This window comes from Diceros bicornis, chromosome 3 (assembly GCF_020826845.1).
Source record: "Diceros bicornis minor isolate mBicDic1 chromosome 3, mDicBic1.mat.cur, whole genome shotgun sequence".
In the NCBI taxonomy this organism is placed as follows: Eukaryota; Metazoa; Chordata; class Mammalia; order Perissodactyla; family Rhinocerotidae; genus Diceros; species Diceros bicornis.
In genome coordinates, this window is record NC_080742.1 from 15,004,987 (window position 1) to 15,030,121 (window position 25,135).

A 25,135-nucleotide genomic window follows, 5' to 3' on the forward strand; every position below is an offset into this window, starting at 1 on the left:
TTATTTTTTTACACCATTTAGCATCAATAGTAAAGTATCAACAATAGTGAGGTTTTCCCAAATATCTAAGATCTTTTCCTTAATATATTATTTGTTTCCTCCCCAATCACACATTTCTTGCTTATGGAGAGAGAAGCCAATCTACTCATTTCCTTCTGCAGAAGTAGAGGCCATGCATAGTGCTGAACACACAAGCAACTTTAGCTTAGAGACAATACTTAAAAAGCAAGACAATTTATAAAATTCCATTTAGGTTGCTTGAAAATAGTTTTCTCTATCTTGCCAATAAGCAATTTACTGAAAGCTCTTCGTACTTTAGTCTGAATCTATGGAGACTCTATTCTAATTTGTAAAGTTTATAAATTCCTTCCCACAAAAATCTTACAACATATATTGGAACTTGGGGTTGCAGAAACGTTGTTCCTTATTTAATTCCCTTTGCCAGTGAAAATCAGACAATGTTTCTTTGACCAAGAAATGGGAAACGACTACCCTATCCCTATGCAGTTCGGCTTTCATTAAGTGGGAGCAAAAGTTTCTTCTCAGGACATGTTTTTAAACTCTAGCATTTGCTCTCTAAATCTGCCCTGTACAAATCTACCTAAATATATCAATCTCCAAGTTCTTTCTATCTATCTATCTATCTATCTATCTATCTATCTATCTATCTATCCTCAAATACCTAGTCAAGAAGCATCAGTCATTATTTAACCCAAAATGCACCTGATCTAATCAGCACTCGCTGTAGACAAAGATAGGGGGCTCTAAGGAGTAAATTGCAGAATTTAATTATCTTGTTTAAAAATAGGCTTAAAAATCTTCTTGGCTAAGGGTAGCTTCTCCCTGCCCCCACACCTACTCTCACTCCCAATCCTGTAACAAACTTTGTTTATTTACATGTGGTTCATTTGGAGGGATAATTCTGGTGCTGCCTTATTAGTAACAGATTAAACTTCAGTGCACCATAGTTGGAGGATTCCCTCTTTCACATTATAAACACTACTGACCACCCACTATGGGAAGCGCTATGCTAAGTAGTTTAGGGAGGTTCAAAAGATGTAAAAAGACATGCTAATACCCTCAAAAACCTTACCAGCTGGCTAGGAAAATAAATCATACTTACAAAACAACATGAAAAAAATTTCTCTGAAACTTTATTATTATTATTATTATTTTTTTGTGTGTGTGAAGAAGATTAGCCCTGAGCTAACATCCGTGCCAATCCTCTTCTTTTTGCTAGGAAGACTGGCCCTGAGCTAACATCCATGCCGATCTTCCTCCACTTTATATGGGACGCCACCACAGCATGGCCTGACAAGTGGTGCATCGGTGCCCACCCGGGATCTGAACCAGGCCTCCAGCAGCAGAGCGTGCGCACTTAACCACTACACCATGGGGTCGGCCCCTGAAACCTTCTTATTTTTAATGGATATATTTCACAAACAAAACCTCTAATACCACACACAATTCCATAACCAAATATTTAATGCTGTCAATATTCTTTAATTGTTTAGTCTTCTCTTGACAAAAGTGCAACCTAAGACATCTTGACAACAAATTTTTACTGAGAAGAAAGTATTTCTGAGCTAGTTTTAATGGTGTCCATAATTATATTTTCTCTCAATTACCTAGAGTGATAACAAAGACAACAGTACTCTAGGTTTTGAGCAAGTATACAATTAATCAGTTTTGCCCAAGAAGTGTTCTGGAGAGACTCTTTCTTCCTCATATCTTTCACGTCTAATCCCATCCACTGTATTTTTCATCTCAGATATTGTAATTTTCACTTCCATAAATTCATTTTTAGTCTTTTTTATATCTTCCATGTCTTAACTTTATTCCAACATGAGGTATACAGTTATAGTAACTATTTTATTTTCCTCCTCTGCTAATTCTAACATCTGTGTCTGTTCTGGGTGGGTTTCAATTGATATTCTCTTCATTATGGGTCATGTTTTCTTGCCTCTTTGCATGTCTGATAATCTTTGATTGGATGCCAGACATTGTGAATTTTATTTTGTTGGGTGCTGGATATTTTCATATTCCTGTAAATCCTGAGCTTTGTTCAGGGATGCAGTTAAGTTACTTGGAACAGTTTAAGCCTTTCATCTCTTGCTTTTATGATTTGTTAGGCAGTTCTGGAGGAGTGCTCAGTTTATGGCTGTTTCCAAGTACTAAGTGCTCTACCCAATGCCCCATGAGTTATGATTTTTTTCCAGTCTGGCAGGTGGCACAGGCATTATTCCTGAATGTGTGGCACCAGGTTCTACTCCCTCTGGTACTGTGTCCTATGAACTAGAGCTGTGTTGGTTGCAGCGGACTCTCATCATAGTCTGCTCAACTCAGGGAGTCTGTTAGGCTCCACTTTAGTTTCCTTTCCCTGTACTACAGCCTGGAGACTCCCTCAAGGCAGGAAGCAGGGGCTCATTTTGTTTATTTCCCACCTCCCAGTGATCTCTTTCTTTCATTGCCTGATGTCTAGTGTCTTGGAAACTGTTTTTCCATGTATTTTGTCTGTTTAAAAAATTTTGGTTTTGTTATCGTTTTAGGTAGGAAGGTAAATCAGCCCTTTTTACTCAGCTTCTTGCCTGGAAGGCTCCATTGTTTCTTTCTCTCTTTCTCTCTCTATCTTTTTTTCCCTCTCTCCCTTCATCATGCTCTTTCTCTCTCTCTTTTTAACTTCTTATTTTGAAATAATTAAAGACTCACAAGAAGTTGCAAAAATAATACAAAGAGGTCTGTGCACCCATTACCCAGTTCTCCCAATGGTGACATCTTACATAACCATAGTGCATTATCAAAACCAGGTAATTGGTTAGCAAAGTACAATTAATTAGACTACTTTACTCAGATTTCACCATTTTTTGCACACACTTTTTTGTATATTTTTGTGTATACTTTTATGACATTTTATCACATGTATAGATTCATATAACTATCATTATAATCAAGATACAGAACTGTTCTATCACCACAAAGGAAGTCCCTTGTGACATCCCTTTATGGTCTTATCCTCCCTCTCCTTCCCTAGCCTTTGGCAACCACTTGCCTGTTTTCCATTTCTATAAGTTTGTCATTTCAAGAATGTTATATAAATGGAATCAAACAGTATGTAAAATTTTGAGACTGGCTTTTTCCACTAAGCATGATGCCCTTAAGTTCCCTCCAAGTTGTGTGTATCAATAGATTGTTCCTTTTTACTGTTGAATAGTATTCCATTGTATGGACATACCAGAGTTTGTGTAACCATTTACTGGTAGAAGGAATTTTAGTCGTTTCCAGTTTTTGGCTATTAAAAATAAATCTATGAATATTTGTGTACAGGTTTTTATGTGAATATTAAGTTTCATTTCTCCAAGATAAATGCCCAGGAGTGTAATTGCTGAGTCATATAGTAGTTTCATGTTTAGTTTTTTAACAAACTGCCAGACTGAATTCTAGAGTGGCTATATCATTTTACATCTCCAACAGCAATGCAGGAGAGATGCAATCTCTCCACATCCTTGTCAGCATTTGGTATTATCAGTATTTTTTATTTTAGCCGTTCTAATAAGTATATAGTAGTATCTCATTCTGGTTTTAATTTGCACTTCAGTAATGGCTAGTGACGTTAAACATGTTTTTGTATTTTTATTTGCCATGGTCTGTCTTCTATGGTTGCACTGTTTCTTAAATCTTACATGATTACACTTTTATGTGCACAAATAATTTTTTCTTCACTACTAGGAAGAGTTCTTTCAGGATATGATTTGGCTGTGGTTCAGTATTTCTTGAATGATCAAAATAAATACAAAAACAAAAACAAAAAATTCAAAAAACCCAGGCATTACAAACAGAATCATACGCTCTAAGATTGGGGCCTGTACTTTGATCTCTAGTCTAGGGGTCAGCAAACTGCAGCTCACAGGCCAAATCTGGCCTGAGGCCTGTTTTTATGGCCTGAGAGCTAAGAATGACTTTTACATTTTTAAAGGGTTATAAAAATACAAAAAAGAATATGCAACAGAAACCATATGTAGTCTGCAAAGTCTAATATATTTACTATCTGGCCTTACAAGCAAAGTTTGCAGATGAATAGAAACAAAACCTGGTCTTCTTTTTTTGTAAACATTAACAAACAAAGTTGATGTCTAATTATCTATGACACTCCCAGGATCTTACCCTTTAACAAAATGATGGGTAAACAAAAACGTCATAAAAGCACAAACGATCTGAAGACAGTTCCTATATTAACTCCCTGTCAAAGTATTTTTAAGCAGCCAGCCATAAGCCTATAGCATTCTTTATTCTGATACTAAATTTCCTTCATGTCGTCCTGAAGCACACGTACATGACTGACAAAACCACGTGCTATAAGCTTGGAGAAAACCCAAAACGTTAGTGTGTTCTAAAAGAAGAATTATTTCTACGAGTCATATCAAAAGACTAGATTTTTTTCCCACTTGGAGAGAAAACACTGTTTCTAGATCTTAAAAGTGATATCCTGTGGGCCTAGTCCCATTTCAACCTCTTTTCCAATCCATGAATCAGCTTTCCATTATAAATCACAATACCATTAAATGTATAACTCTCTGGCCTAAAAACAAGCTGAGAACTCTCTTCTGACTTGGTGGTTTATTTTGATCCCAAATGAATTTATCTTTTATATGCTTTACATTTCTAGTTTGACTAAAATAAAGTGAACCCATTAGTACCATCTTCCCTAGTATGCAGTGACAAACAACAATCATTTGGCTGGCAACACACTTTATCTCTTAATACTCTCTAAACGTCTAAATTGGAGAGCTTTAAGACAAAAGGACTTTGTAACACATGCATTTTTTGGGCTTAGAGAAGGGCTTGATATACCACAGCGAGGTTTCATATCTAAGTTGATAAACGAAGTCTAAAACCTAATAGAGAAATCAACTTCTTAGAACTATCTTACCTAAGCCATTTACCACCTGTTGAATTTGCCATATATGGGTAAAGCAGAAAACTTAGAATCAAAAATCTCATAAAGATTAGAGAATGCCTCCCAAAGAATACACACTGTGCACAGCTTTTTAGTAGGTAAATGTTTCAGCCTGAGAGAGTCCCTGGCTTTCTTGTGACCTCGGAATAGCACATAATACTTGTAAATCCCTTTAAGAATTATACAACATACAGTTATTTATCAGTGACAGCAACAACAGCAAGGGAAACCATTAAGCAGGAAATGAAATAAAATTACAGGGCTGACACATCAAACCCTGTGGAAAGCCTGAGCCCTGGGACTAAATTTTATTGGCATGGCTTCTTGCAGAAATCCTGCAGAAGTCATGCTATAGATACAATCCAGACCTCTTAGCAGTGAGGATATTTCTGTTTCTATGCCTCATAGGCTCTGTAAGGAAGGCCCAGATGAGCTAAGCTCAGCTGCCCATAATAACAACTCGCATATAAAGCTGCTCATTATTTCCAAATTTGGGTTTCAGATTGGAAATCTCCACAGAAAAAGCAATCTGCCCTGATTTTCTAGGTCTCTTAAATTATTCCATCCACGTGATAAAGAAGATCTGTAGCCTTTTGGGCACCAGTTTTATTTATTTATTTATTTTTTATTTTTATTTTTTTAAAGATTTTATTTATTTATTTTTCCCCCAAAGCCCCGGTAGATAGTTGTATGTCGTAGTTGCACATCCATTCTAGTTGCTATATGTGAGACGCGGCCTCAGCATGGCCAGAGAAGCGGTGCGTCGGTGCTCGCCCGGGATCCGAACCCGGGCCGCCAGCAGCGGAGCGCGCGCACTTAACCGCTAAGCCACGGGGCCGGCCCTGGGCACCAGTTTTAGAATCAAAATGAAATATGAAAGTTTCTCTAAACCCAATCACTTGTTCATATAGCTTTTTCCAAAAAGACTTCCCTATCCTTATCTGAGGTCCCTCTGCATTGTGACTCCAATGGATTTAATCTAATATCAGAGACAACCAACAGATCCATCTGGGGCCCAACTCATAGTATATCTTGTGCTACTCTATAAAAGAACTCTGCCGGTCACTACGTAGATTCTTGCGCTGTAAGCAGGAAATAAATTTCATTCTGCAATTTGGGCTTTCCTTGTTTAGGAAGTGGGGACTAGAGCGTAAGATACAGTAACAACACACAAAAAGAATTAAGTAGGCTGAGGAGCTTTGTAATAACCAATAAGGTAAGCATGCACCTTCCTCATAGCATCCATTCATCTATTTCTTTAACCAAAATTTGTTGAAGGCTTATTTATTTGTTTGTTGAGTTTAAGAGAGATCACTGTAGAGTCCAGGCCACCGAACTCTCTCCTGAATTACTGCAGTAAACTTCTTCTACTACTGTCCTTTCCAATCTTTCACCATTCGAAATCCTGTGATCTTTCTATTGCACAGATCTGATTATGTGAGCCCCAGATTAAAACTTTTCAGTGCCTTTACAATGCACTTAATATAAAATCCCAAACAGCCCTATATAAGCTGACCCTTCCCAAACGCTCCAGCCTCCTTTTATGGCACTTTCTCCCTTACTCTCTACACTCGAGCTATATAGAACTTTTTTCACTTCCTCAAACTCACAATGCTAGTCTAATTTAGATGTGCCACCTCCATGCTCTCACAGTACCACATACATACTTTTACTATAACATTTATTTCACTTTACTGTCACTGGTTTGTTTGTCTTGCCTCACTAGTATGTAAGCTCCTCAGATGGCGCAGAGATCATACTTTATCTTTGCAGTCCTCATTTCTAGCAGTGCCTGATTCCATAAATGTCTGTTGAGTGACTGACTGACCAAATAAAAGAAAATATAGAGGACAGAAGGAGGAGCAGCTAGGCTAGGAAAAGATAATGTTTGTTTTTAAACGTTTGAGGTGGTACTGGTTTAGTGGAATGGAAACAGGCAAGAACTTAATAAAAATATCAGGTCTGCAGATAATGATTTTATCCAGTGACAGGACTTAGTGTTTAAATAATTTAATGAGGTCTTTTTTTAATGTCTAAAGTTGACAAGAATAGAGTTTTAAAACTAAATCTAAATTTCAGAAAGGCATATGAATCTGTGAGAAACAGAATGAAAAATGACAAAATAGCTTTAATTTATAATTCAAATATTCTTAACATATGTAAAATAATTTGATTATGCCATCATTCAGAGCATTATTAAACAAATTTGTATTCTTGTGTTAGATTACTGGGGCCAAAGAAAGTAATTCTGTTGGCTCCTTATCAAACTTAAGAGACTAGGTGAAAAGAAGCTGATTCTTACCACATGTAATACACTTAAATTTTCATCTAATTTTTTCTGTGTGACTAAAAGTCTGCCCATTAGGCACTGGGTTAGATCTGAGAGTGTACAGGTGTTATTTTTAAACATTTTTTTATTACCGTTATGCTTTTTATTAATATTCTATGATTTTTAATAGACTGCTTTCTTAACTTTTATGACATATAAAATAAATATTTAAAACTGAATCTTGATCTTATGAGGACATCCCACCACTGCCACCACCCACACTTTCTTTTTCTAGACAATATCTCATGGGTGAGCCTGTGGCATACATGCATGTACACACTTTAATTTCAATGTCCTTCTTGATGCCATTCTGGTAAGATTTAAAGGAAAAGTTCACCAGCATTAATTCTTTTTTTTACCATATACATGTATTATCTATACAATAAAATTTTTTGTGTGTGAGGAACAGTGGCCCTGAGCTAACTCTGTGTCAATCTTCCGCTAGTTTGTATATGGGACGCCCCCACAGCATGGTTTGATGTGTGGTGTGTAGGTCCACGCCCGGGATCCAAACCCATGAACCCTGGGCAGCTGAAGCTGAGTGTGTGAACCCAACCACTACACCACTGGGCCAGCCCCTACAATAAATATTTTAAAAAGTAATCTCAGCCATCAATACAGCCAGAGGTAATTAGAAAAAATGTGCAAAAGCTATTAACATTTCTGGGATTGAGAATTTGTACTAAAAGAGCAAGTTTACAATGTGCATAATACCAAACAAAATTTCTATTTATTCTAATCATACAAAGTTAACTTTAAATTTTGCACTATAATATATGTATTTAGTTGATTTTTTTTTTTTTTGGTGAGGAAGATTAGCCCTGAGCTAATATCTATTGCCAATCTTCCTCTTTTTGCTGAGGAAGATTGGCCCTGGGCTAACATCCATGCCCATCTTCCTCTACTTTATATGTGGGATGCCTGCGACAGCATGGCTTGATGAGTGGTGCGTAGGTCCATGCTCAGGATTGAAACCTGTGAACCCTGGGCCACCGAAGTGGAGCACACGAACTTAACCACTATGCACCAGGCCAGCCCCTGTATTTAGTTGATTTTTAAGTCCAAGAATTAGAAGGCAGCTGTGCCAGAAAAAAAAAATTTTAATGATTTTTAAAAATTCTAATTATGGTAAAAAACACAAAACATAAAATTTACCATCTTAACCATTTTTAAGTTTACAGTTCAGTAGTGTTATATTCATATTACTGTGCAGCAGATCTCCAGAACTTTTTCATCTTGTAAAACTGAAACTTTATACTCATTGAACAACTCCCCATTTTCCCCTCCTCCTACTTTTTGCTTCTATGAATCTAACTACTTTAGATATCTCATATAAGTGGAATCATACAGTATGTCTTTTTGCGACTGGCTTATTTCACTTAGCATAATGTCCTCAAGATTCATCTATGTTGTAGCATGTGACAAGATTTCCTTCCTTTTTAAGGATGAATAATATTCCATGCATATACCACATTTCATTTATCTATTCATTCATTAATAGACATTTGGGTTGCTTCTACCTCTTGGCTACTGTGAATAATGCTGTGGTGAATATGGGTGTGCAAATATCTCTTTGAGATAGGAAAATTTTTTAAATCAATTTTATCCAATGACAGGTCTAGTGAGTGTTTCAAACTAAAGGTCTGCATTATGTTACTTATAAGCAGCAGAAGAAAAAAGTGTCAAAGACCAAAATGTGACAATGAAAAGGAATAAAAGACTAAAACAGCAGTTAAGTATACCGTATTTCCACTTACATACGAACAATGACTATTCATCTTAGATAGCAAAATGCAGTCTCCTTACCAGTAACTATTACACCATCATCTTTATAAGCTTCAGCCATTTCTTGAACATGGACTTCTGAGTTCACATCAACCTCTTTCCCTGATAACTGCAAATGAGCTTGAAGAGAAGACGCAACCTTGACGAGAATAGAGCCTGTAATAAATTTAAAGGAGAGCTTATTAATGCAAAGAAATCAAAAGTATCAGAGCCTATTATAAAAATGATTGAAAGGGTAGCATTGCTCCTGGTAAACTGTCTTTACTCTTCAGCATATTCTATTTAAATAGCTGTGCCTTTTCCTTACTCCCAGGTGGTCGATGTTTTCTTACTCCCAAGGCATTCATAGTAACTTCTGTCAACAGTATGAGTCATTAGGACATTATGAACTACTATTTCTTCTTTTGCCAATAGCCTTAGTCAGCTCATCTATACCAGAAAAGTGAGTAGTTTACTACACCTGTAGCTTGTAGACAGGATTTACCATTAATTGAGCATTTTCTAAGGGCCAGACATCTTAATTACACTATCTTTTAAAATATCCATATCAACTTTATGAGGTATTGTTATAATCTCGACCTGACAGATGAGAACTTGCTCAAGTTCCCACTGGAGCTAGTATTGGAATCTAGATCCGGTTCAATGACAACAAAGCCCATGATCTTAACCACTGTGGTATTTCACATACTGCTACCTCGTCGTATTACAGGACATAAGTATTAGAACACAGCTAGAACCCTGAGCTCTTGTGCTTTCAGTTGTACCTTGGGTGGGTGTGTATTGGGGAGAATAACAATAAAAAAAGGAATATTTTAATTTCAACTGACTAATGTTTCTTTTCAATGGATTACAGTCTTTTGGGTACCTGAGGCAAGACATTCAACTTTATTTCCACTACAATCTTGTGGTAATTCAAGCTTCTAAAGGAGGAAATAAGAAGTACTCTGTTACCTAATCATTTTTCAAAACAATTACATGGGTTGCAATGTAAACTCACCAGCACACTCCTGTTTCAGAAGGTTTTCTTTTTCTGTTTCTCATGTATCAAATAAAGTAAGTAAGAGGCCCCGGCCATAAACCATTAACCCCAATTCTGTGGACAACGAGGGTCAGGATAACAGTCATTGTGAATGTTGTACAGATTCCTTTTAGAACGCATTTATTTATGGGTCACTGTTTGCCTTCTGGTTTGGTTAACATCAGCTTAAGTTTCCCTAAGTAGTTTCGTATCTTCTCAGCCTTCCTAACTGGAGCTGGAAGTTTGCGGTAAGACTGATGAACTCGCATATTTACGCCTCAAAACAGGGGAGAACAAAGCACATCACTACAAGTAATTTATTTTATTTAAAAACCAAATTGCTGGGGCCGGCCCGGTGGCACAAGCGGTTAAGTGCACACGTTCCGCTGTGGCGGCCCAGGGTTCGCCGGTTCGGATCCCGGGTGTGCACCGACGCACCGCTTGTTAAGCCATGCTGTGGCGGCGTCCCATATAAAGTGGAGGAAGATGGTCATGGATGTTAGCCCAGGGCCAGTCTTCCTCAGCAAAAAAAGAGGAGGATTGGCATTGGATGTTAACTCAGGGCTGGTCCTCCTCACAAAAAACAAACAAACAAACAAACAAAAAAAAAACAAATTGCTTTCAGGGTTTAAGTGTAAACTACTGACAGGAGATTTCCCAAAACAATAGATATGAGGGCTTTAGGAAAAAACAAAACAAAAACAATCCTGGAAAATTTCAGGATGAATAGAAGATACATGTTTTTCTACCAAACATACTTTAAAAAGTAGAAAATAATAGATTTAAAAAACTTTTTTCTAATAAACCCACACATCTATGGACAGCTAATCTTTGACAAAGGAGCCAAGAACATACAATGGGGAAAAGAAAGTCTCTTCAACAAATGGTGTTGGGAAAACTGGATAGCCATATGCAAAAAAATGAAAGTAGACCCTTACCTTACACCATACACAAAAATTAACTCCAAATGGATTAAAGACTTGAATGTAAGACCTGAAACTGTGAAACTTCTAGAAGAAAACATAGGCAGTACGCTCTTCGACATTGGTCTTAGCAATATCTTCTCAAACACCACGTCTGACCGGGCAAGAGAAACAATAGAAAAAATAAACAAATGGGACTACATCAAACTAAAAAGCTTCTGCACAGCAAAGGAAACCATCAACAAAACGAAAAGACAACCTAACAATTGGGAGAAGATATTTGCAAACCATACTTCTGATAAGGGCTTAATCTCCAAAATATATAAAGAACTCATGCATCTTACCAACAAAAAAACTACCAACCCCATTAAAAAATGGGCAAAGGACCTGAACAGACATTTCTCCAAAGAAGATATACAGATGGCCAACAGACACATGAAAAGATGTTCAAAATCATTAACTATCAGGGAAATGCAAATCAAAACTACAATGAGATATCACCTGACGCCCGTCAGAATGGCTATAATTAACAAGACAGGAAACAACATGTGTTGGAGAGGATGTGGAGAGAAGGGAACTCTCATACACTGCTGGTGGGAGTGCAAACTGGTGCAGCCACTATGGAAAACAGTATGGAGATTCCTCAAAAAATCAAGGATAGAACTACCATATGATCCAGCCATCCCACTGCTGGGTATTTATCCAAAGAACTTGAAAACACCAATTTGTAAAGGTACATGCACCCATGTGTTCATTGCAGCGTTATTCACAATAGCCAACACTTGGAAGCAAGCTAAGTGCCCATCAAGGGACGAATGGATAAAGAAGCTGTGGTATATATACACAATGGAATACTACTCAGCCATAAGAAACGATGAAATCCAGCCATTTGTGACATCATGGATGGACATTGAAGATATAATGCAAAGTGAAATAAGTCAGAGAGAGAAGGTCAAATACCGCATGATTTCCTTCATTAAGTAGTAGATAATAACAACAATAAACAAACGCATAGGGACAGAGATTGGATTGGTGGTTACCAGAGGGGAAGGGGGGAGGGAGGAGGGTGAAAGGGATAATTTGGTACATGTGTGTGGTGATGGGTTGTAATTAGTATTTTGGTGATGAACATGATGTAATCTACGCAGAAATAGAAGTAAAATGATGTACACCTGAAATTTTTACAATGTTATAAACCAATGTTACTGCAATAAACAAAAAATTAAAAAATATATATATATAAAAGTCCCCACTCATGGATATTCAGCTGCAATAGCAGCAGAAGTTTAAATAGAATTTTATTCCTTTTGACAGTTTTTGTAATTCTGCTCTAATCTCAATAATAAGAATCGCTTTTTTAAAGGAAAAAAAAAAAACTTTTTTCTAGAACTTTATATCTCTAAATACATCAAATGTGATAATTTTATGAACACTTTTTTCTGTTCTTAAATAAATAAAGGAACCTTAAATCTGTTAGAGCTTTAAAAGCATTAAGCAACGCAAATAGTTCTATCCTAATCTCTCTCCATACCCTTAAAAAACACAAAAACCATTACTACCAAAACTCCATTACTCTTTGTGAATGAAGAATTCTCATGACTTGAAAACTTTCCCAAATGTCCCACCTTTAACACTATTCTTTTTTAGAAAGGAGAGCTGCTGTTGTATCTTCAACCTCTTGTCACTTCATGAACTGCTTCATGGTTATTGACATCAATACTATATTTTTAATTAAAAAGTGAACTAATACAGTACCATTTATTGAAGACATACTATATATTAAGATTAGTGGTTTTATCAAGGACAAATTTTAAGTGGAAAAGTCAGTACTCAGATGCTGGTCTGACCCTCAAGCCTAAATACAGCCTTTTGGAATGAATTAATAAGGTCACCACATTAACTTTCATAGGATAAGTGAAAACAAGCATTGTAACATTCATTTTCACATGGCAAAATGGAGAAGACCTAAGAGACTCAAATGGCTGGCTCTTGAAACCTACAGCAAGACAGTGGCAGAGCTGGAATGGATTTCAGGTGTCTTTACTAACCATTAAGCAACAGAATCCTGAATAACTGTTCATTACTCTAAAAAGTTACTGTTCCCAAGTGCAGCGAGAATTAAGAGACCTGAAATAAGACAGAAATCTCTGTTTCCAGTTATCTTTAAGCATCTGCCAGTAACATGGCCCCAGTAGGAGAAAACACAAAATTGTAATCCTAATCAAATTTTGCAACATCATATGCTATGTCCACAGGTTACTGGAACAACATTCTAAATAACACTCAAAAATATTTTAAGTAGATAAAGATTAACAATGTTTTTTGTTTGTTTTACTTTCTTGCCCATCCATACAAAATAGGAAATAACTTTCATGTAAGAGCTGCTTATTCAAAACTTCGTTTTCACTCTGTTATTAGTAACATTAAATATTGTAATGGTTTACTTATTTTCTCCTTGGGTGTTTGTAATAAGAGAATGCAATTATATGACTTTTATGGCATTTACAAAATACTCTGAATAGTATTACGGAAGCTCTTAGAAATTTAGTGAAAACATGATATTATCTTAGTTTAAAGGGAAAAAAAGTGACCCTGAAAAATCAAATCACACCTGTGTGTCAGTAATAACTTCAGCTTCAGACCCCTATGTTTTGTAGTTTTATTCTGACACTCTGACAAGGGAGCCTCACTGGACAAAAAGGTATTAAACCAACATGGCAAAGAAATTACTAACAGCAGGAATAATTGGTCTCTGTAAGGAAGTATTTTCCTTGTTAAACACATAGCCCTGTTCTGGCCAATATGCAAGAGCTTCTAGACTTTATTAAAAAAATTTTTTATACAGAGATACAGGTTCTTAACTTTCTGTATCTGTACCCAAGCCACTTCAACCCCTACAGCCAAGCTACTCCAAGTAGCCAAGCCACTGGCCACCACGCACGTGTGCATGTACGTACACACATGCACACACAGACTCATATTCAGTCTTCAGACGACTAAAAAAGTGTATCATTTTTAATGCAAGACTTGGACGCAGAATAAATTATTTGTACTAGAAATAAGATTATTGAAAGAGATACATCATAAGTCTTTGATACTTCAAGAGACTAAGTCAATAACCACTTTAGAGAACCTTCCTGGTGATATCTTTATTTCAGGATCACACTTTGAAAAGTATTACTCAGAGTGATGAGTGACGGCCTGAGAAGGTCCTCTTACAGGCTGGTCGGAAAGTTTCCAAAAGAACGTATGGGAACATTTTCCTCCAAAGAATATTCTATTTCAGACATAAAACTAAACTGAAAAACCCAAACACTAACACTAAAAAATTCCACGATAACAGTCAATATATTACAACATTTTTGTTTGCACTACAAAGAGCAAAATCGTCTTCATAGCCATCTGTCCCAAAAGTTTCAAAGATCATTGGTCTATAGGACTAGTATTCTAGTCTTTAAATCAAGTTCTATCAGAAGAAATTTTCTTGAAATCACTATGTCAGTATGGATAAGATAATTTGACCATCTGTTTCCTGAATGTTATATAAGATCTTCCCTACACCATATGTCAAAATAAAACATTCCACTTGGCTAACCTTTATGGGCTTTCAATTCCACTTTCCCCAGCTGGCTGACATAAATATCTATGGCACCTTGATGAGTTGAGGCTGTTAGACATCCAGAGGACGAATCTACGAGGAAGGAAAAATCATAAGCATCATCGTTCTTATTTCAGTAACTGGAATTATAAACTTGAAATAAAAGGCTCCACTTCAGTATTAGGATAAGGAGCTAAGAGTCTTGCAAGGTTTTGTATATTCCTTATAACTATGCCATCTTTTGCTTTAAAATAAAAACAGAATTAGAAATCTAGAACTCTACCTAGACAGCTAATAAAAAATCCCTATGTCTATAGTACCCTGCATAATTTATCTCTAAACATGTTTACTCTAATACCTAATGTTTGGAAGGACAGTACACAAGCAATGGATCCTTGACAGCCAAGACCATTATGTATCATATATATTTAGTTTATTATCAACTTTCAACATTTACCAAAGAATTCTATCTCATGTACAGTCACATATAAATAGTAGCAAAGTTAACAAAAATCAAAACCTCTTATATTTTCTCCTTTTAGCAAATTTGCTAGTACTAAAAAGTGCTGCTAACAGGCAAAAATTACTAGATAAGGTTTTGTTGCATTTCTTAGAGGGATAGAAATGGGGGGGAGGAATCATTTGAAGAGTAGGTGATGTTTGTTTATATCTAAATATTTCTTTTCAAGTTTCTGGAATTGAACCGATATCTTTAAATCAGGGGAAGAAAATCATAATTAAGATGGTCCTGATTTGACACTAAAATTTTCCTATGTCATCGTTGATCCCAGTTGTCAATTAGCCAACATTTCAAGTTCAAGGGAAAGTTGACAGAATCAGAGATACAGAAGTAAGAGAATGATGTTGAAGAGTCAGTGCTAAGTAGCTTCTCCTTCTTCCTCCTCTCTCATAGCAACTGAACCTTTAATTTAATATTCTATCTGACTGCCCTGAGAAAGCATATTTTATCAGGAGCTTTTATTACTTCAAAGTGGAAAAAAGTAGGGAGTATGGTGAAAATAATGCCAAAAATTATATTATACTTTTTATAAAATGTGGAGAGAAAACATCTGTATTATCACAAAGAAGCCAATATTTTTCTTTAAAATAAATTTTAAATGACTCCAAACAAAGACAACAAGTTGGTAAAAACTGTTTAAAACCTGACTCCAAGATAATTTATAACATTTTATCTCTAATCTATACTGAAACATGTCCTTTATCAGACCAAATTTAATTTTTAAGTGTCAAAAGTAAACACTGATGCTGAGAAATTAAGCCACTAGAGATAAATGACAGGGAACAGCTGGATAAAGATGAATATTTCTCTTCTCAGATACCAACAGAAACTCCTTTTAAAACCTCTTACTGCATCCTAAAAGAAGCCAAGTAAAAATATATTATGGTAAAAAAAATGTAGACTACACAATGTGTATATTATCCCAGGTTGAACAAAGTAAAATATTTGAAACATTAGTTTGATTTCTTGCTTTCTCTAGGGGAAAAAAAACCACAAGATTTTTGTGTGGCTCATAAACAATACTTTTCACTTCTTTTTTTCCCCCAAATGGGAAATAAACAACAGCTAAATAATTATATCCTAAGCCACTAAGTAATTACATCCTCATGTTAACAGTCTTGAACTCTGATAATGGCCCATCTTTTGGAGGCTGACAAAAAAAAAACAATTAAAACTCAAGACGTGCTTTCAAAAGAGAAAGCAAAAGTGATATTTAAAAAGCTATGTAGCAAAACAACCAATGATTTTCTTTTGTTTTCTGTAATACAAATGGAACTAAAAATTAATTATCAAGAGTCAAATTAAGGCTTCATCCACAGAATTTCATTTTTTGGAGAGTCACATAATAGAGAAATTCTACAGCTCTTGGGGGAAAACTTAAGGGAAATACGCATTAGAGGGTGATTAAGAAGTGAACAGAAATTGTTAGTCCAGACAGTGGACTCACAGAGAGTCTTCTATCATCACAATTTTGGACAAAGATCTTGATGGTCTGACAGAGACCACTGAGTTTTCATGGAAAATTACACATACAAAAGGGAAAAACTGACGTCAACTACCAGGTAACACTACCTACAACCAAGGAAATAGATATTTGTAATATATAAATATACATACAGAGAATAGTAAGTAAGCTTGAAAGGCTAAAATTCCAAACTTTGCTATTTTCCTTCAGATAAAGGGAGAATTCTCTCAAAATTGGTCAAGTATGTTCAGAAAGTTCTTCTGAATTTTTATAATTTTACCTCAAGTTTCAACACGTAGATAGTAAGGAACAGCAACACAAAAAATATTTCTCGATTTCTGCAACTTGATTGCTACACTTCCAAAGCTATACTAATTGCAAAAGCAAGGAACAAATTTTATATATAGGACATAAAGGATTTGCAAAGGCAGAATTTTAAGGTCACTTCGAGTAAAGTTTTCTAAATTAATGTCCTGCCTAGGTATTCTGTATTAGTGAGGGAGCATATAGGAGGCTGGGCTTATGAGAGATACACAAGGCAAAGAGCCCCTTACTCCCACCCCCCCAAAACATGAAGATGTTCTTTTTAAAGATATAATTACCAGTACACAGCTTCCAGTAGTGCCTTCCAAAAGAGACAACAGGGCAAACAAAGTAAAGCTAGGTGAGCAATTCTATTAGCACTCCTATCCCACCATTAACTACTATCAAGCTCTGCTTTCTCCTGTTGACTAGTTTTAAATGGAAGATGACCTGGTGTTCCAGAAGAAACATATATTTTTAAAACTATGAGTCAAAGAAAAATCAGGGTTTTGATATACATATAATCAAATTTTTTATAGCACTTCAGCGTCTGAGAGAGCTCTGTATTAAGGAAAGTAGGAAGAAAGGGTTTTGGGAGGTAGGTTAGAATGTGTATACAAAACCCAAACGACTGATGAGATTACTTAAGAAGCTGATCAATAATATTATCTAAACTAGAAATAAAGGACCTTAATTACATATATTCTTCTTAATAAAGGAATCATGGAGAAGACAGTCTATTTTCCTGAAATCAGATAGGATAACACCTAAATCATCTCAAGTCTCTTAATATTCCAATTTGATAATATTATATAACCTTTTCTCAACACCTGTTCCAATATTTTGAAGGCTCTGCTATTCTAACAAATTTCCCTCTCAGATTCCTACAAATCACTTTTTGTTTCTTTATAACTGTTTTGCTTCTACTAATTTCAATTCCTCAAAATCCAAGTTACTCAACAGACTTTAATTAGGTTGTCAAGATTTGTAGAGCTGCCTTCAGCTTTCTCCAGCAAATCTTTTGCTTTAAGGAAAACACAACCCAACCAATTAAGAAATTTCAAACAAACATTACCCACTTGTCACCTTTGGGATTAAGGCATCAAATCCAAAATTTCTCCAGAATCATAATAATGGTTTTTAGGCTCTACAGCAGGGTTGGCAAACTACAACCCACCTCTCGTTTTAATTAATAAAGTTTTATTGGAACAAAGACACATCCATTTGTTTGTGAATTATCAATGGCTGCTTTTGTGTTAAAATGACAGAGTTGCATAGTATAGATAGACCATTTGGCCCACAAAGCCAAAAATATTTACTATTTGGCCCTTTATAGACCATGTCTACTGACTGTTAGAGCAAAACAGTTTGTTTTGAGGAAACGAGTGTGTTTCCCCAAAAAACAAAATGTAAAATTTGATTTTATTTAAGACAAAGAGATTTACCAAATTACCAAAACCATCTCTCTTTCTAAGGCCTCAGTAATATGCATATAAGTATAAAATTTTTGCTTATAGAAATGAAAAAATTGTTGCCTCAAGGCAGTTCTAACTTTTCATTAACCCGATTGTTCACCATTTTCTAGGGGTAATGAAGTTGCTTCCACCAAATTTATTAAAGTGAGAAATAAGACATCACCAAGTAGATAACTAGGATTTTGCTGACTTGCTTAAAGATGGTGTCACAACTTCTTTTGTTTAACCTCTTAAGCTATATGTTCCTATTGAACAAAACGTTAGCAATATTTGTTTGCTCATAAAGGTGCATAAGTGGGTTCTTCAAAAATGGTATGGCATCTCCTGCTCTGGCTGTCAGTAGAAATGGGATGTATTCCACAAATCAGTGACTTTTAGGTCCAGATATATTCAAAGGAAGAAGCCTATATAACAGGACCCAAACAGCTTTGATTTCTATATAAGTTTTGGATAATTTTTGCCATGCTCTCCTCTGTCCTCCTGTCCCATTCTCCTTCTCTCCTTTCTTTTTCTGATTTAATACTGACTATAAAAATATACACAGTATATTTTGAAATAACAATTGTTATGAGAGGTTCGGGGATTCGATCGGAGACGTAAAAGACACTTTCCACTCCAACAAATGGACTGAAGGTATATTTTATTATATAGAGGATAGTAAAGGCGACAGTCTGCAAACAGATCCAAATAGGTCAAATATTAAGAGGGAAAAAACATCAGCCCGACTGGAAAGGGAAAACACCCACATCGGCTGAAGAGAAATGACACAAATCAACCGGAAAGAGAAACACCAGGTTGACCGAAAAGAGAACACATCAAATCACTTACTACACATCAAATCAGTTACTTCACATCAAATCAGTTACTCACAACATCCACGCCCCACTGCCGGGAGAGCCCTGTCAATCGACGCGGCTGGGCAAGGATCACTCGTCCTGGGCAAGGCGTCCCTTCCACAGGTGGAACTCTCACCGGGTCTCAGTTTCCAGCAGTTTTTATACCATCAGTAATTTGCAGAGTAAGCAATTACAGAGTTTGCAGAGCAAGCATTTAGTGTTTCCATGCACAAAATGGTTATCAGTGGCGTACGTGCACTGAGCCCCCTGGCTAATGTCCCAGCCCAGTAGTTGTGTACGTGCATTGTTCTCTTTGGTTATCGTCCCAGCCCGGCACAGATGGCCAGTCCATCCCGTGCTACGACACTTCAAGAGCCTTGAAATGTTACAACTTGCAACTCCCTCCGTGAGAGAAGGGTTAGTTCCCACCACGCAGAAAGCAGCTTTTATATTTCTTTTTGTGCTGGTGGCTGTAGGTCAACGGAGCGGCCAAACATGGCTGTACTCATGTCAAGACACAATACAATGTTTTATACTTTTTTTCATTTAATAAAATGTTAGGACTATCTTTCTACATTGCAAACTATAGAGCTAGGTTATTACATTGTTAAAGGCTGAATAATATTTCACTTTATGGATGTGCCATAATATATTTAACTATTCTCTTACTGGGAACAACTTAAAATGTACACTACTTTTTGCTATTATAAACAAAGAGATGAATATCCTCATGCATATATCTTTATATCCTTACCAGATTAACTCCGTGGGATAAAGTTCTAAAAGAGTAAGTGCTAGAGCAAAGCAAATGTAGACACTGCCAATTTTGATATACATTTCCAAACGGACCTACAAAATGGTTCATCACATTTGAACTAATGATAGAAATCCCCGTTTAACCATAACTTTACCAACAATTTAAGTCATGGCTGCTTATATTTAGATGTTTTTGATTAGTAGTAAGGTGGAACAACATTGTATATGTATACTATTTCTCCTGTGAACTTCCTGTTCATGTTTATCCATGTTCCCATCCCACTGAGTGTTCCTTTTCTTCTCATTTGTCATACACAGACACACACATGGATATGTGTGTATGTGTAAATATATAGTAGATATTTTTCTAGTTTGTTACTTGTCTTTTGTCCTGGTTTATATTTTATTCATACAGAAAAAAAATCAGTCAACTCAGAATTATATACCCAGTGATAATATCCTTCAAAAAAGAAGGCAAAATAAAGACATTTTTAGATGAAAAAAACCTAAGAGAATTTGTTGTCAGCAGACTTGGACTGTAAGAAATGCAAAAAAAAATGTTACCAATTATAAGCTCATATCTTCAGAAAGAAATGAAGAGCAGTGGAAATGATAAATATCTAGGTAAATATAAAAAATCATTTTCTCCTCTTAAGTTCTTTAAAATACATATGACATTATTAAGCAAAAATCATATCAGTGTATTAAGGGGTTTATAATATATGTAGGTGTATGATACCCTATACTATAAAGGACAGGAGGGGGCAAATGGATCTATTTGGTTGCAAGTTTTGTACATTTTATATAAAGTGGCATAATATGAATTGTAAATAGACTGTGAAAAGTTAAGTTTCTATATTGAAATCACTAGAACCCCTACTAAAAAATAATGCAAAAAAGTATAGCTAAAAAGTCAAAAGGAAAATTAAAATATAATTCTGAAATATATCCAATTAATGTAAAAGAAAGCAAAAAAAGGAGGAAGAAAGAAACAAACATAAATAGAAGGGACAAAATAAAATAAATAATAAAATGGTAGACCCATACCCAACCATATCAATAATTATATTAAATGTTAATGGACTATGCACTCCAATTAAAAGGTAGAGAACTCTCAAAAAGAATTTTAAAAAGCAAGTCCCAACCATATGCTGTCTACAAAAGATGCTTTTTAAACATCAAGACAGAGAGTAAATGGACAGAAAAAATATGCCATGCTAACATTAAGCATAAGAAGGCAAGAGTGCCTTTATTACCATTAGATGACATAGATTCAAGACAAAGAGTATTACCTGAGATAAAGAAGGACATTTCATAATAACAAAAAAAATCATCAAGAAGACATAACAATAATGAATATGTATATACCTAAATAACAAAGAGTCAAAAGCCAAATATAAAGCTGACAGAATTGGTTGAAAAATTTTACATTCCTCTTTCAGCAACATCAATATATTTGGCCATATTAATAGAGTATAGGAGGAAAAAACATATGATCATTCCAATAAATGCAGAAAATGCATTTGACAAAATTCAACATCCATTCACGATCAAAGAAAAGGAAAAAAAACCTTCAGAAAACTAGGAATAAAAGAGAACTTCCTCAATTTGATAAACACCTATAAAAAGCCTATATAGCTAACATCATATTTAATGTTAAAATATTGAAAGCATTCCCCCTAATAATGGAGACTAGGATTGGGAACAAGAGCACTTTTACCGCTACTATTCAACATTGCACTGAAGGTCCTAGCTAGCCTAATAAGGCAAGAAAAAGAAATAAAAGGAATACAGATTGAAAAGAAAGAGGTAAAACTATCTTTATTTGCAGATGAAATGACTGCTGACATAGAAAAGGGTTCTAGATTCCAGGAAACCACTATTAGAATAAATCAGTGAATTTAGCAAGGTCACAAGATACATGGTCCATGTATAAAAATCAGTTGTATTTTTTATATACCAGCAGCAGGCACCTAGAAAATGAAATTTCAAAAATTCCATTTGTAATGGGGTCAAAAACACAAATAAATTTAACAGAAGATGTGCCAGACCTCTACACTGAAAACTACAAAACAGTGCTGAGAGAAATTAAAGAAGATATTAAATGGAGAGTTATACTATGTTCATGAATTGGAAGACTCAATGTTGGTGTCAGTTCTGTTTAAACTAATTCAGTGCAATCCCAAATACAATTGCAACTGGATTTTTGGTAGAAATTGACTAGCTAATTTTAAATTTTACATGGAAAATCAAAAGATTTACAACATCCAAAACAATCTTAAAAAAGAACAAATTTGGAAGACTACCTAATTTAGAGACTATTATAAAACAATAATCAAGACAGAGTGGTACTAGCCTAAGGATCAACAAATAGATCAATGAAACAGGAGAGAGAGAGAACAGAAATCGATCCACACTTATATAGTCATTTAATTTTTGACAAAGAGGCTGAAATAATCCATTGGAGAAAGGAAATTTTTTCAACAACATGGTGATGTAACAACTAGACATCCATAGGAAAAAATGAATCTTGACTCCTAACTCACACTAAACACAAAAATTAGAGATGGATCAAAGGAAAAGCAAAAATTTTAAAGCTGCTAGAGGAAAACATAGGAGAATAGCTTCAAGATTGAAGGCAAAGATTTCTAAGAACACAGAAAGCAATAACCATAAAAATAATTGGTAAATTAGATTTCATCAAAATGAAAATCTTCTTTTCATCAAAATACATCATTAAGAAAATGTACAGGCAAGCCACAGGCTGAGAGAAAATACAGAAAAACAGTATCTGACACAGGACTTGTTCCCAGGATATATAAAGAACTCCTACAACTCAATAATAAAAAGACAAATAATCCAATTGAAAAATAAATGGGCAAAAGATCTGAACAAAAGTTCACAAAGGAAGATACACTAATGACTAATAAACACATGAAAAAGTGCTGAACACTACTAGTCATTAGGGAAATGTAAATTCATATCAGAGATATACTACCATACACGAGAATGGTAAAATTAAAAAGACTGACAATAATAAATGTTGGTGAAGATGTGGAGCAACTAGAATTTCCATACCTTGTAAGAGGGAGTAGAAAATGGAACTTTAAAAAAAAGTCTAGCAGTTTATCATAAACTAAACATATACATACCTACTCAAACCAGCAATTCTATTCCTAGGTATTTACCCAAGAGGGGGAAAAATATGTATCTCCATAAAATGACTTGTCTAAGAATGTTCATAGCAGCTTTATTTACAATTGCCAAAAACTAGAAACAGCCCAGTTGTCCATCAACAGGAGAATGGATAAACAAATTTAGCTTTCTAGTCACCTGCTTCCACTTCTGCACCCCTCTGGCACATTAGGAAACAACAGCTAGGTTGCTCTTTTTAAATATAAATTGCATATCACTCCCCTGCTAACACCCTAGTTTGTAGTTGGAATAAAGTCTCAACTCTTACCATGTCTACAAGGCCCTATGATCCAGCCCTCCTTTACCTCATCTCCCAGCACTCTCTCCACAAGTCTTCCTTATGCCTCGAAAACAATAAACTCATTCCATTTTCAGGGCTTGCACTGGTTGTTCCTCTATCTGGGGAGCCCTGCACCCAGAATCTTATGTGCCTCTTTCCCATTATTCTGGACTTAGTTCAAATATCCTTTCTCCAGCAATCTCCATCCCTGATTGCTAAATAAAGTAGTTTCTTTTCCCTACTCTCTATCTCGTTACCCTCTCTTATTTATTCATTGCACTATCTGAAATTATCTTTTGTTATTTACATGCTCATTGTCTTTCTTATCAGCCCGAAGGTGAGCCTGGAGACTATCTTTTGTTGACCAACATATTCCCTAGTACCTAAAAGAGTTCCTGATATAGAGCAGCCACTCAATATACGTTGACTAGCTACTGCCGTACTCAGGGTTGTCTTCAAACGCTAATACAATTTTGAGACCAATAAACAGTGACATAATTTATATATTTCTTTATTCCAAAGTCTTAATATAGATATTCAAAGAATTCAAGGAATTTATGACATTAACACTTCCCTTATAATTAAGGTTAAAACATAGTGGCTTACTTGTTTTATATTACAGACAATAAACTGGAAGAGGAAAGAAAAGGACAGTTTATTGAATGACTCCCATGCATCGGGCCGGGCTGTACTCTATATATTTTAATTTCTCAACAACCTTGTGCTGTACAGGTGGTATCCATTTTATGTATAAAAATGCAAACTCAGAGAAATTTAGCAGTTTGTTAAAAGTTACACAGTTAATATGTGGTAGGACCAAAATTCACAGTTAAATCTACTTCTAAAGTCCATGCTTTTCCACACTATCACAAATCAAGAAATGATAACTTACAAATGCATACTTCTTTCTCTCATTTTGAGAGACTCTTCCAAAATAAGACTCAAAATTTACCAATGATGTTTACCAAATAGGAAATTCAACCTTTATTTACCTTCACACATTTGTGGATTTTTAAGAACAACCTAAAGCCATAGATACAACTTATGTTTTCCTACAAAAATTATAAAAGGTCATTAAATACTTCTATAATTGTGGTCAATTATAAAATATTTCTTAACACTGGACTCAGGTAATTTCCTTTGAGTGGACAGAGATTTACCTAAGAAAAATAAAACACTTTGCCCTAAAATCTCTCTAATACCTAATAATGGGAAAAGGGGAAAGTTTATAGGAAAACATAACAAGAATTCATAATGTTAATCATTTATACAGAGTATGAAACCATCTCCAAAGATGTAAATTACTACTCATTTCATCCTTTCTATTACTATTCTTTTCCAGTATGGATAAATAACCATTTATTTACAATTTCAGAGAGAATGGTTTTCCCTTTAGCTTCCCACATTTCCATCCAAGAATAACACTAGCATTATCATATTATAAGTATTCCTCCAATCCACCTCTGCCTAAAGGGCTTGCTAGTGGGTAGTGAAAATCCCTGTGCCTCCCAATTTGGAATACTCCCCTTTTTTTCTCCCTTTCCCTTACTGCTACAAACTCCACCCACGTCTAGGACTTTTTCTCCCCAACTAGTTCAGCTTCTCACCAGTGTTCCTTTTTGTTCACCCTAGAAACTTCCCTTACTATCCCCTGATGCACCCTCTGATGAAATGGCCTGAAGCATCAACAGTAAATCT

General features: G+C 35.4%; 1 protein-coding gene across 2 annotated transcripts in view; it reads right to left on the minus strand.

The window, feature by feature from the left end:
• FAM185A (family with sequence similarity 185 member A) overlaps positions 1 to 25,135 on the minus strand; it is a 53,284-nt gene that overhangs the window by 3,211 nt on the left and 24,938 nt on the right. The window contains exons 6-7 of one of the 2 annotated variants that reach the window (XM_058523972.1): positions 14,605 to 14,700; positions 9,090 to 9,224 (exon numbers count right to left, since the gene is read on the minus strand). In XM_058523972.1, the coding sequence (XP_058379955.1) occupies positions 9,090 to 9,224; positions 14,605 to 14,700 (231 nt within the window). The remainder of the gene's footprint in view (positions 1 to 9,089; positions 9,225 to 14,604; positions 14,701 to 25,135) is intronic. The other variant, XM_058523982.1, reaches the window with a different exon arrangement.